Source organism: Pieris brassicae, chromosome 6 (genome assembly GCF_905147105.1).
Source record: "Pieris brassicae chromosome 6, ilPieBrab1.1, whole genome shotgun sequence".
Taxonomy (NCBI): domain Eukaryota; kingdom Metazoa; phylum Arthropoda; class Insecta; order Lepidoptera; family Pieridae; genus Pieris; species Pieris brassicae.
Genome location: NC_059670.1, coordinates 3,321,487 through 3,336,197, shown reverse-complemented (window position 1 = coordinate 3,336,197; position 14,711 = coordinate 3,321,487). Strand labels below are relative to the sequence as shown.

Sequence of the window (14,711 nt, the reverse complement as noted above, 5' to 3'; positions counted from 1 at the left end):
TCTCCAGGTCTTTCTCTTGCTTTTTTCTAATAGGCTAGTAGGTGACCAGCCCTTTTTGGCTCTAAGGCATGCCGTTTGCTATGAGTCGAGGGAGAGATCAATTTTAAAAAGTGCTTACCAGTTGTAATTATATGGTTACCTAGTATATAACAACATATATCTTGTCATGTGGCGCATGGTGGGATTTTGCAGCCTTATATGTAATACAAATACTAGCCATTAAACAGAGTATCGGAAAGTTTTTGTCAATTCTACTCGACCGTTCTACGCCCTTGATTTAAGAACATCGTTGTATATATTGTATATTGTAAGGATAATTGTTATTTTTTTCATTGACCTTCGTGAGATGTGTACACCTATATGAATGTGTACTTGTATGTATGTTTATTACATATATGAAGATTTTTGTTATAATTTTGTGTCCACAATCCAGTGGACTCTCAAATAGTGATTCCAGCGGAACCAATCATAAACTTATAATGTAATAATTGGCAGAATTCAGCACCAAAAATTAAGAGAAACAACGCTGACATGTCCTGTTAGCTAATGCTAAGCAATGGCGGAATTTTATATGAAATGTCTCTCTTTATAATTTGTATTATATATTTATAAAAATTATTAACTTTACAACAATTCGCTAACATGACATAGGCGTCGAGTGTTTACAATTATTGTAAAAACCCCAGGCCAATACAAGGTTTGCGATATTTAACTTACTATATTCTTGGTTTCATTATTACGTGTTACAGAGTAAGGGCACTGGTCTGCGGTCTCGCTTCTTTGAGAATTCAAACTCAGGACAAATAAGCCAATCAAATTAACCAGCTCGAAAGGATTTTATTAAATAAATGCCAAATGATCGGTGCCTGTCATTTCGTGCCCGTTCGCCTGAATATTATGTTTTTATCGGGGAAAGAAGATTCTGCTGTTGGTAATATTGTCGAAAATGCTTCATCATAAACTTATAATATAATAATTCTGCCAATTATTATATTCCGTATTATGTTCCGCTGGAATCACTATTTTAGATTCCACTGGATTGTGGACACAAAATTATAACAAAAATCTTCATATATATAATAAACATACATACAAGCAATTTCGGCCTCAAGGCCCAAGTGGCTAAAGTCGAGGAGTTGTATATTTAATTTGCAGTGATGGACTCGGATTGTAGGTGTCGTTACATATATAATAATTATTCGTAATTCCATTGTTTGGCAGGCGTATAGAATGTAAGAAGACTGTCTGTACATAATAGGTATAGTTTGGTTTGAAACAAAGAATATTTTTATCAGACACAGTCCTAGTACTCCCATAGTATCCCACGATGCAATAGTGTCCTCCATTAGTGTTCATAAGTAAATATTATTTTATAGAACATAGGGGAAACGGGCAGTAGGCTCATCTTATGTTAAGCCCTTGGATGTTCTATAAAAATATCTATTCCACTAACAAAAAATTAACCAAAACTAAAGAAAGAAACTTACTTATCGCACTATGGTACGAGGAATACTGAGAGAGGCTATTTCCATGACGTATTGAAAAATATGTCAATATGCAATTATTTATGTATAAAATATATCATTATTTTAAAGCCAATTAAAGCGGAAATTTGCGAAATATTACGAATACATTATGTAATTAGACGAATACATTACAATTAGCAAATCATATTTATGAACACAACTCAAAATTTTAAATATTTTTTTATTTATTATCGTGTCAATTGTCTTTAAGATAACTGAATTTAATAGTTATTCTTCATATTCAGAAATGTTGTACTCCGGTTCCGGTTCCTGCATTTCTGATATGAGAAAATATTTATTAACTATTTTTTTTGCTAACCATACACCGTGCTAAAATTGTGGTTAACTCCCCCATCGTTATATTAACTACATAAAGGGGAGTTAAGTGTATGTTAGAGCTAAAATTAAACTATGATGAATGCAGCACGCGTTCAAGTGATAAATTGTTCTCGCTGTATCATATTATTAGCTAGATATCCTCTCCATGTCTAGGTCTAGGTCTGTTTTTAGTTCCGTGACTGCCCAAACGGACATAATACTGTGACAATATTTAAGAACAGAACAGAAGCAGAATGTTTAAAATACCTCTCAACTCTCATTTTTGTTTTGCGGATTGCGGCTCCAAATTTATTTTAGGTCTTTATTAATTTTCCGAAATTTTCAAGTGTAATACAATTAATAGACATCATAATTAATACATTTATTATTAATACATTGATAAGCTTATATTGATAATTTTCTTGGAAAAATACCACTTACAATTGCCTAAGGTTAATACGGCGTAATAAAAAAATTATAGGAAGTTAATGTCAAGAATGCGATCGTAACTTTAAGTTTGCAATCAGCGAATGCCATAAAAAACTAATAAACTAACATAAAAAAACTGTTTCAACCACACAGTAAAAAGTGCTGGTAATATAGACGAATGATCTTCTATTATGTGATAATGCGAGCATTTATAATGATGTTAATGAAACAAAAGGACTGCCAAAGGTCTTACACTAATGGACGGATAGGTTAACGTGTGAAACAACAAAGGCCAAACAAAACAAAAACTATTTACTTACAAAGTCATTACTAGCGTAATTATTTCCGAGATTATTCTTTATTGCAATAGAAATTATATTTAGATGAAAGTTACTCGTGACGAGACGTAAGTGATAGAATTTTGCATTGTATGAAATTTGCGACTTTGTGCTAATCTAACGCAGTGTATTTTCACTTGTATTTACGATCCGCGCAAGCTTTCATTGTAATTTACATCACATCTAGTGATTTACTCGGTACAATACTATCTACATAAATAAGCGTATATTGTAGGCATGAAAGTTCGTCAAGCCACTCACGGCAAGCAAGTCCTCCAACCTTGGGACAATACTCCGGATACTTACACATTTTTTCCGCAAAGTAAATTCGCTACGTAATTAATACAAACATCTTAACCAAGCCGCCGTCGCGTGAACGTCATATCATAATTATGCAAACACGGTATAAAGAATTCGATACATCGTTTGTTTTGTTAAATAGATCAGTTTATCTTACAGTTACTTGTTGTTTCGAGGGCGAGTTGATTAGGACGCGTATGTCAACTTCCATTTGACGATAATAAGGTTCGGGCATTGAACGGCATATTATTCTCACATATGCAATAGGTGGCTCGGTATCATATCCAAGACTGCGTTCGATCGGGGCCGGGTGCTCAGGAGTGGTGGAAATCGCAAGACGCAATCGCGTTCAGTGTAGACTCGCGCGCCACGGCTGTTGAGCGTATTCGATGCATCAGACGCACGCGCATCCATCGATTTGTTATCGATTCTCCGTCACTCTTACCGCGCGCAATTAACAGTGATGTCTCAAGAAAACACGTGAGCGTGCGTGATAATAAACAAAACCTATGTGATGCAAAGATTTGTTTGTGCTTAACCTGTGTTGGATCCCATGTTCGCTAGTCCCGTATTAGTGTCCAAGGAGATAACGTGATGTGACAACGAAACGTAGTAAGGTGCCTGTGGAATAGTTTTGTGAAAGTGTGCAGCTAGCGTGAGTGAGTCGCCGGTGTGACTGGTGCCCCGAGACAATGTTAAACTGCACTGATCTGGAATGTATTTTGCACCACCACCACTACTATGCGCATCTGCACCACATACATCACCTGCAAAATGCGCAGGATTCAGGTGAGTGACATCATTTGAATCCAAGAATTTTCCTATGACGCCTGAACAATGAACGTATTGCTTACAATGAATATGTTTGGTGTTAACTGAATGATCTAGAGTCCTTGATTAACGATAGCTGAACAGCCAATAATCTATTTGAATTAAGCGACGATCTTGTAGGAATGTAAATTATAGGTTTAGTTAATGTATTAGAACCTTGACATTTGCGTACTTAAAATGAAACTTGAGAATTGTGTTGAAACTTTTTCACCTATCTGAAAAGAAACATTGACAAGTATTCAAAATGGCTGTTATGGTTAATAGTATTAATATTCCTTTTTCATAAAGCAGATAAAATATATTATTTTAAGATGAAAAAAGGTTGGAAAACGCGAAAAAAACAATGAATAAATCATCTCATTGTCGCAATCAAACAACTACATATATATATTATTTCTTTCAAGACACATTTTCTGAGATCATTAATTATTAATAAATGTTTTAGAGATCAAATTGTTTGTATCAAAATAGCAGTTTCTTAACAGTTTGGGACCTTATTTGGCACTAGTGCTTGGTGTAAATATCAGAAGTACTGTAAAATACATACTAACAAGTCAATCGTTTTCTCTCAAGAGTTACTTGAACCAAGGAACCGGCTTGAACATGCGAAATTCCACTTACATTTTATTTTATATCTTAAAAATAGTCTTAATTGCAATGAGTTCTAGACCGATGGCTGGCTATTGTGAAATATTTATGGAAATAAGTCATTAGAGTAAAAATACAATTAGTGAAATCTAAAAGTGCATTAATTAGTGATCACATAAAAAGAAAGTGGTTAAAATTTCAGCGACGTCAATGTGTCGAATGAAAGTTCGCGTTACATACAAAAATTAAGAATTAAATATGTTTGACAAACAGCTGAATAAATTTGTAGAAACGACGCACTTATGGGTATACAAAGATAAACAAAAAAATGAACGCTACACATCCAGAGCTTGAAATATTCGCTGGAGTTCTGAAAACTTTATATAAATCGTATTTATATATCCCGTACCTAATCTTGTGAAGTAAAGGAGAAGTTTTTTTTTGTCAATGTATATATTTGATTATGTACACCGTATTCCTCATATTAAACCGTAGAAACAAGTGATGTTGCGTGGATAAATAAAACATCAGAATACCGGAATGTTTAAGACTCATTCGACATCACAGAAGACTAATGAAAACATATTAATGTAACGGAATGCTCTGTTTTTATCTAAATACGATAAATAAATTATTGAATCAATATTGCAATAGTACTATCACTTTGAAGCTTAAGCTAAATTCTGTTTTTGCACTCACTTTTATTGTAGTTCTCCTATAGCGCTGAATAATTTGGGATCAAGTAAGTAAGTAATCTTACGTAAAAAAAACTGAATAACTCAGTGATCAATTAGAGTTTTTAAATTGAATACACAATACCAACTCTTTATTGTTTTCCTATTGATGCTATCGGCCATTATTCTTGAACAATGGACGCATGTATTTAAACAAAAATTGAAAATATTTTATTAATATAAGTGCGTGGTTATGGTCGTGTCTTGATGGGAAAAAAAATGAATAATCCACCTGTGTATAAATTCTAATAATTTAAAACAATGTTTAAAAATGACAAATTCATTTAATCACTTTACAGTAGGAATATCACTAATTATAAAGTGGCGTGCTTTGACACCAAATTTAAAATAAAATTGTTTGCGGTGGGCCACTCCTGTCTATAACTACATACAATAGTTTACGACAATTTACAGACCTTCCAAGTATAGGAAAATCATGGTTTTTGGAAATGGTTTGGTTACAAACAATATGATATAAGATTTTATTTAATCACGTCATGATATATTTAAAGTGATACCGAGAACTATACTGCCTAAAGAAGCGCAACGAACATAAAGTGAGATTCAAAACAAATATGAAACCGGTCCAAGTGTATTTTGCTAATTTTTTATTCGATTTCTACAAATGCATAAATTATTCAAGTTTAACAACGTACTAAAATCGTAATAATACCCGAACATTTTATTATTGATTATTAATAACAACATTAACTTTACTTATAAACTTACTTAAAGCCAATAAAAAAAAAGCCTTTATAAGATAATGTGGACAAGAAGGGCAAAAATACATATTACATAGTTATTAAGACAAAACTAAACAGGAACGAATTACACAAATTACACACATACACATCAAGCAATTTTTTTAATATACACATAGGAACTCATTAATGCACAAAATTACTGTATATCACAAAAATTGTTCGGGATTGATTTCCTGTTAATTAATATAAGCATTTCCACTTAAATTATCAACGATGCAAAATCTTAATCTATCTTAAGTCACTTTAAGTCAACAGTTCTGTTCCGGTAATTCGATTGGATACCTATTTGAAAAAGTACATAGGTATTTTTAGTTATTTCGATAATCTATGACGTATTGGGACCATGATGGCCTTGTGGCTTCAGCGTGCATCTCGTTCGATTCCCGGCTGTGCACCAGTGGAATCTGTTTCATTCTACCTATGTGCGCATTTACCAATCGCTCGAACGAAGGAAAAACATCGTAAGGAAACCGGCTTGCCTTAGACCCAAAAAAGTTGACGGTGTGTTTCAGGCACTGGACCTACTATTTCTCTGGCCTATTAGATTGACAAATGATCATGAAACAGATTCAGACGTTTGAGGCCCAGGCCTAAAAAGATTATTTATTGAACTCGGCTAAGATGATATATTTTGGTGATTCGGTTTATTAATAGCTATGACTGTCAAATATCATAAATTATCAACAACTTTCACATACATTTATTTCCAATATCTTTCAATTCCACACTTTATTGCACAATATAAAACTATTTCTACAACTCCTGATTCAACAGTGCAATATTATTTTTATCATGTTAAATGAATCGTAAAATGCAATATCAATTAATGTTTTACGCAAAATCAACCTAGTTCTTTTATGTTTTGTAATCATAGAGATAAGAGGTGGTTGGCATATATAATGCATATTATGAGTAATAATATGCATTATATATGCAGTTTGGCTATGGAATTCACGTCCCGTCCCTGTTCGCTTAGCTCCTTCTCTATCTACCTTTAAATTTCTTCTGTAAAAACATCACCTGACCACATCGTATTCCAAACTTTCGTACTAACTACTAACTGATGTGAGACTGATCTTAAATTATCGTCTTAATATACATTTTTGCACTTTTTGCGTACCATATCAAATTTAATACATTTTTTCTCACAGTGGTTGCCTGGAATAGATCTCACCTAAGCGATAAGGCCGCCAATTGCCCTCCTTTTCATTTAATTATTGTAAATTTTTATATTGTGATCCAACGAAGTGTTGATAAATAAATATATAAAAAATATATGAAGTTATTATAGTTATATATTATATACTTTAGCAAGGGCGATAGATGTCTTGGGTAACACAAGTTTTGTATTAACGATTTGGATTTTTTACACACTAATATTTTTTTTATAATTATATCAATTACAGTTTTGTAAAAATGTCCTTGTGCATACCAGGGGGACATAAAAATTATGCCCCCTTGTACCCGATTATATACGTATAGTTTAATAATCTTTCGTTATATTTTCGAAATCAAAAGTTTTTCATATTTGGTACCTGTAGAGCCACAAATCGATTATTAGACGACACTCGGCGGCAGCTCATTAATATACTTATCAGGCAAACTCACACATACGCACACAACTACACATAGTGCCTCCGCCCTGTCACATTGTCTTTGAATTTTGAAGTCTAAAAACCAAAGAAAATTGTTTTTTAAACGTCTAACGAGCCCATTTGTTCTAGGCAGGGAAGTTTCATGGCCAGCAAGCGCAAGTTATATTGTTTCTGTGTAAAAAAACAAATTTTAATAGTGCATTATAGTAAAAAAAAAAATTCATAAATTGTATGGTTCTAATCCTGGGATTGTATGTTCTGGATGTCAGCCCTTGTCAGCTAGGGTCAGGCGTAAATTAACTTCCTCTTACAGAGATCCGTGAATGTCACTGTATGTATAAGATAAACTTATCAATTCTCTTATCGGTGTACCGATACGTTGTTTCTGTCTCACAAATGGAATTAGAATTATCTCAAATGAAATATATAAACATTTCATAGAAAAGAGCGTACAAATTCTTAAAAGGCCGGCAACGCACTCGCGAGCCCTCTGGCATTGAGAGTGTCCATGGGCGGCGGTATCACTTAACATCAGGTGAGCCTCCTGCCCGTTTGCCCCCTATTTTATAAAAAAAAAAAAATCCTAGCCTCGTTTGATATGGTTTTGGGTACTTATCTCAGAGAAAAGGTGTGGAGAGAAGGTGCGTCATGGGACTTAGTCCTATTGCCAATACTGGGGTGACCGGCTCGACTCCCATTACACAAGCTGGAGTCAACCCATCCATGAGGCCATTACATCCTATTTGGACAAAAATGTTGCGGGTTTTATAAAAAGTACGTCAAGGCCGGTATGTAATAAATCACGTTGTTAGGTTGTTTCAGACTTTTATTTAAATAATACAACGAAGAAATCAATTGTTCGAATTCCTTTACACTTCATTAACATATCAAGATAAAATGTGTACTAAAATGGAGAAAGTCTTGATCCGTTTCGCGATTCTCACGTCATGGATGAATTGATTGGAGTGTTACTTTTCATTTTAAATTAATCTATAATTATATTATCAAGAAATATTTGAATATTTTTATACATTCATTAACTAAAAGATATTACGTAGGACTTATTTTACGTAGGACGTACTACTTTTTCTAAAACAATTATAAAAGAGCAGCCAGGCCAGCCTCCGGTTTAATATTGATAAGCATTTTTTTTGTATTCATGGTTTATTCTTCGTCTTTTTAATTACATAAAAACTGTACTTTATCACGTAGTATCATAACCAATTATGAAAATTCAATTTGTGTGAAAAAATCACGGACACAAAACACTCAATAATTTAGATAAAGGTTTATTATAAAAATCTCAGTATCCAAGGTATGTCAGATAAGATAAAAATGTATCTCTTAACGTTTGAGTATTTGGTACTGATGACTGTATATTGAAATCGGGCGTATTATCTTGGTTTCAAAGAATATTTTGTTTATTTATTTATGACAATAAGTTTGTGTGTTATTTGTTTAATTACTTCTAGTTATCATTAATTGTTGTTGTTTCTTTATATTATTTTATCTTGTTTTGGTATTGTTTAACTGTCAATACTCGGTGAAAACAAATGAATTATATATAAATATGTCTGTGTAAGAAAAGTTGTAACAGTATCAAACCATATTTTGAAAGAGGCTATTATTATTATTCAAATCACTTTTTTATTATAATTCCAATTATTAACACTTTATAGTAATAAAATTGTAATGTACAGTATTGCATATCTAAAGTATTCACCCCGTACCGTAACGACTACTGTAATGTACTAAGAACTGTAAGTGGCTCAATAGCGATAGCGACACTGATCCCGAATTTATAATGAGTTTTTGTACTACGCAGTGCCTAGTGGCTTCCGCCCTCTCTCATACCTGTGTTCGTAGGTTCGAACACCTGCTGGCAACTACGGACTTTCCGTCTAAGTGCGCCTTCAACTATAGCTCGTACGGCAATGGAAAACATCGTGAGGAGACAGCATGCATTAGACTGATTCCGTTGTTGTGATTCCGTGGTAATGTAAATCTTTTAACAGTACAAGTAAAGAATTGTATTCGTAATAACGCCAGTCACGTGTCCACTACTATTGTTAATATAAATACTTTGTTTCAATATTTGCTTCAGGTGTATTGCGTTCACCAAGTGGCCTTCGTCCTCCATCCTTATTATTCTTTAATTGCTATTATATTTTCAATTAATACTTGCGACACGAGTGTAAACTAACATTAGTTAAGTTACATATAAATATTTTACTTAATAATTAGAAGCCTAAACAACCGTCACATACTTGAAGCCAAAATGATTTTACCACATCGTAATTGTAATTTAACATTTCGCGTTTCCGATAATGTCCAATAACATAAGTGTCACTTAGATCTACGATACCTTCAATAAGTCAAGTTAGTTTTTTGTTAGCGTCGCAACCCCATTACCCCTTATTTTATGTTAGTGGTAAGCGTCGTAAACAATATAAGCCAGCTTTGAACAAAGTGATTGATTTTAACCTATCCAAAATACAACCGCCTCCGAACTTAACACATATTAGAGTAATATTATTGCATCATGTCGCAAGACAATTACAGAATCCGTATATGCCTCTAATAATTGATTCCAAAAGACTTTGTACATTGACATGCATAAATCATACATAGAACTAATTCTCAATTCTGAATCTTAAATCTCTAAAATACACGGTATTAATAGATGTTTATTATCGAAATCACGTAACACAAATTCGAAAAATTATTATATCTGTAGCATTAAACACATTCGCGGTAAAAAAAACATTAATTCAAAGATTTTATCCATCTTAATCTACATAATAATAGATAAATAAAACACTAAAATAAGATTTAAAAGTTTGATGTGTACCTTTAATGCTGGCACCAGCTCTTGGTTCACCGACCTTTTAATATATTACTAAATTAACAAAAAATCCAGTTTCTTGGATCACGCAATATCTTTTATGGCAACCCTTGAGGTATGAAATAGATATTCAGGGTGAAATAATGTTTGCAACGCAATAAAGCGTGTAAATAAACCGACTTCATATATTATTTTGTAAACTAAATGAGCGATGTTACTGGTTAGTTTTAAAAATTTCGACCATAAATACTATTTTATTATTATGTCGTGATTTTACAGTTGTGTGGAGAAAACAAAATAAAATTAAATGCATTTGCCTTACTGGTTGACTTAAGGTCTTCAAGTTGCGTCATTTGGACCGGTCCTGAATATACAATGCGGTCGATATAAATGTTTTGATAATAAAAAATAAAAAAAAATTCAAATTTGCATGCTAGTCATTGTGATAAAACTTAAAACTTACTGTTTGTAAAGAATGGGAGTTCGTAATATAGAATAAAGACTAAACGGTGCGTTTGGTTGCGCTAATAAACAAAAGACACGCCATGACGTATGACATTGCGTGTCAACGCGGAATTAACTTATTGACCAATCATCATCAAACGGGACGTACCGTCATTTCATTTGACGTTCCTCGAAGTTTACTCCCACATATTATGTAGAAGATCTGATGCCTGCTACTTGGATCACCCAGCGACGGCCCAAGCCGGAGTTTAAGTGCCAAAAAGCCAAAGCAAAGTGAAAAAGCCCATTCCGACCAAGTGAAGCTCGCATAAACAGCCCGAGCTGTGTAGTCAATAAAATATAGTTTTATTGTTGATTGAAAATTTTAAAATCCTCTCTAGTAACAATTTAACACAGGCGAACGGAATCGTTTTCAGAATTTAAATTCATGTATCTTGTCAATTTTATAGATATAAGATAAGATTAGAAGGTTGTTAAGGAACCGAAAGCATGCTGAAAAATATACATGCAGCGTGGTTGACAAACTTAGATTTCGCATAGTATGTAGAAATTAAATAATGGGTCTCAAAGCGATGACACTCGACCTAGTGTTTGACCAAATGACCTTATATATTTTTTTCGGTTTATATTGAGTATTTATTTAGGTCCAGGGATTAGGTAGATCCAACAAAAGCATTCAATAGTATCATGAAAATGGAGACCGTTAATCCATCCTGAATTTAGCAGGCTTCTGGCGATTAGTGCAGATAAAGCTAATTGTAGTTTAAAATTGGCAAATTGAAGTTGTTTGTTTGTGTTCAAAGCGACAAAACAAACATTTATATGAGACTAAACCTACGACAAGAGACATCTTCTTTTGTAAGTTATCAGAATCTAGAATGATAGTATTTCACTGTCTGCTTCTTTTCCGAACTAAGGAACTGTGGAAATAACTCCTGGTGGGGGTATTCTCTGGGAAATACGACCTCACACTGTTTCAAAAAAGATCATACTCCTCTCTCAAAGATCGGCAACGCACCTACTAAAATGGGCTTCCATGGGCTGCGACCCCATTTTGGGCTTCCCGTAGGCTGATTTGCCTCCTATAAAAAAGTATATGTATTTCAATCTCGTATTCGGCAATATGGTATGGTGCTGGTGTCAAATTCCAAGTATTTCATTGAATATTTCTTTTTTTATGCCGTTCCAAAACACTTTGGTAGAAATCGTATCTAGGTTACTTAGATTAAAACACCGCACCTACTCCATTAGGTTTAGATTAATCTTCACATGATATTAGTATCTTGTTGTTGCCACAGCTCGTTAAATTTTGACAGAAGTGTATCTTGATTAATTCAAGCGGCAAACTCCTGTTTTAAGCAGAACACTTCTGTGAATGCTTTTTTATTAATTTTAGATGAAAATGACTCAGTTGAATGTTAAAAAATGATCTAACCATTGTTCGATGCGTGTGATCAATGAACAGTAAACTTCATATTATAGAATCGCATAATTATTATGACACGATTATCTAAATAGCCGTGGAATTGCTGACCGCATTGCATTTATTGCTTGAAAAATTACTTGGGAAATCTTATTTTACTGATGAGGAAATGGTTTTATAATAGACGAACATGAGAGAAATAAAAGAAACATTATTTTATTGGGTATAGGTCAATTGGCTTAATAAGGAAGTAAAGTTTTTTTAAATAACCATTTATTAACAGCATTTAAGATTCAAATTATAATAAATTCAAGACTAAAACCAAAAAGCATTACAATTATTTTAACGAAATTACTACCGATTATAAAGTCGACAAGTAATATTTTCAAACAATAGTTGATAATATTCATAAATATCTTTAATTATATAGTCATTTTTCCAATATTTTTCGACGACAATACACCAAAACTACGTATGCACTTGTTGAGTTGTGTGTGTAGGAGTTCTGTGTCCAATCTATTTTTCTCTTTATCCCTTGAGTATTTCTTATACTATGGAGTATATTATGCAGTAAAAGGTTTTGTGTAATAACTTTTTAATTCAGATACTTAACATTTTAACACGTCTCTATTTCAATCTTCTTTTAGATATCTTTATTGTCAAAGACCTTCTCCTAATCTCACCCTTCCTCTCTGCACTGTGGCACTCTCTGCCATGAACCTACTGTTTCTTTTATTTGATCGATCATATATAAGATGTCTTCCACCTTTCCGTTTGCTGTACATTGGGCACCAGTTTAGATCGTTTTCGTTCAATTTTTCTGTTCCTCTTGCCATGTGCTCGGCCTATTTCCACTTTAGTTTATTAACTCTTATCGTAACATCTATTACTTTAATTGATTTCCTAAAGCTCTATTCTTTATTTTCTATTCTTTTGTTCCCTATTATTCTGTACCATCAATCTTTGACACACCTGTAGCTAGTGTATGCTATACTTTAGTGGGCTACTAAATAATATAAAAGTCATTTATTGCACCAAATTGTTTCGAAGATTAACAAAAGTCTTTCAATAAATATTCTAAAGGAATTTGATCAAAATTGACGATATATTATTGAATTATTAGTTATTGCACTTATTGATTAAATTAACTAGAATTCGCGTTTAAAATAACTGATAATAGAATACGGTCCGTTCACTTCAAAAATTAGATTAGGGTTCACGCGCACTTGACCAGTGACCCTGGGTCATACAGCGTAATTGACTTTAAGTGTCAATTGGTCTACTAGGACTCGGGCGATAGGGAAAAACGTTATACAAGATGAAAAACTCAATCAATAAGATACTTTGTTCCATAGGCTTTAGCATGGTTTTGTTCTTAACGCATTTAATATCGTGGGATGACTTGATCGTCATCTTAAAGTAGACGATGACAGCAAGCGTAAATGTCCTCCTAGATGTATTCTTCTAGAATCTAGAGTGAGGGCCTATCTGAAGAAACAAGATGACAGGACACTGAGCGGTTCCTAGCCGTTCAACAATAATTATAAAAAAATAATTTACTACGCGTAACGTCTTAAAAACTAATTTAAATAAATCAATTAAGTATTATTTGCTATATTATGATCATCAAAACGAAGGCCGCTTATTAGATTGTCACGTTATGTAGGTCATGGAAATTGTACGTGATAGTATTGACATTAAAAATTACATTTTTAATGGATTTACTTTTGGGAAGTACTTGAATTTAAGGACAGTGTTGTTGCCCTCATTCTTTGTAATTTCGTGATTAAATATATTAAGGTACGAACGTGTTTTGTTTTCTTATATTTGGTGAAAAAATTAACAATCACTTTAATAATAATGGCATATTTCCTCTTGACTTCTTACATTGGTTTTTGTATTGGTAAATAAATACTTTTGTGCTTTGTTAGTATCTGTGTTGCGGTACCTATACCGCAACACAGATTTTTTGACCAATACGGAAGACCATCGCCTAATTAATATTTATTTATTATTTAAGTGGGAGTGCCATGCTGTTGCTTTCGGGCTTCAGCCAATCGGGCAGGCACGACCGGGGCAGTACCACTGTCTCACAGAAAACCGGCGTGAAGTGATGCAATAGGTTCATCTTATTGTACTCGCGTTTCGTGCGGTGAGTGAGACTCCCGGAGCCCATAAATTCCCCCCCCCCCCCAGAATATGAAGATGCAGTTTAAACAGAGATTACCCCAGGGGGGTAGCACACGTTTCCGCTGTGGAGAATCCCCCTCTGAGCGTCCATCATCGGAACAATCAGTATTCGGTGGTGGATGCACAGGCTGCCCTTTGTATTCTGGGGTGGGCAAAAACTGCGCAAAAAATTATATGTTTCGATCTCGGGGCAAACGGAAGAATTTACCGAAGGCATCCCCTTCCACGCTCTCAGTGGACTTTACCAATGTTAGGGGGCTCAACTCTAATCTTAACGCGGTTCACTTTCACCTCGAAACTGCGAAGCCGGCCTTATTCTTCCTTACTGAGACTCAGATATCCTCCCCGGCTGATACTTCCTACCT

The 14,711-nt window shown here is 33.8% G+C and overlaps 1 protein-coding gene across 1 annotated transcript in view; it reads left to right on the top strand.

The window, feature by feature from the left end:
- Window positions 1-3,268: 3,268 nt before the first annotated feature.
- LOC123710666 overlaps window positions 3,269-14,711 on the top strand; it is a 144,382-nt gene continuing 132,939 nt past the window's right edge. The window contains exon 1 of the mRNA XM_045662713.1: window positions 3,269-3,700. Coding sequence (XP_045518669.1) covers window positions 3,604-3,700 — 97 coding nt within the window. The 5' untranslated portion in view covers window positions 3,269-3,603. The remainder of the gene's footprint in view (window positions 3,701-14,711) is intronic.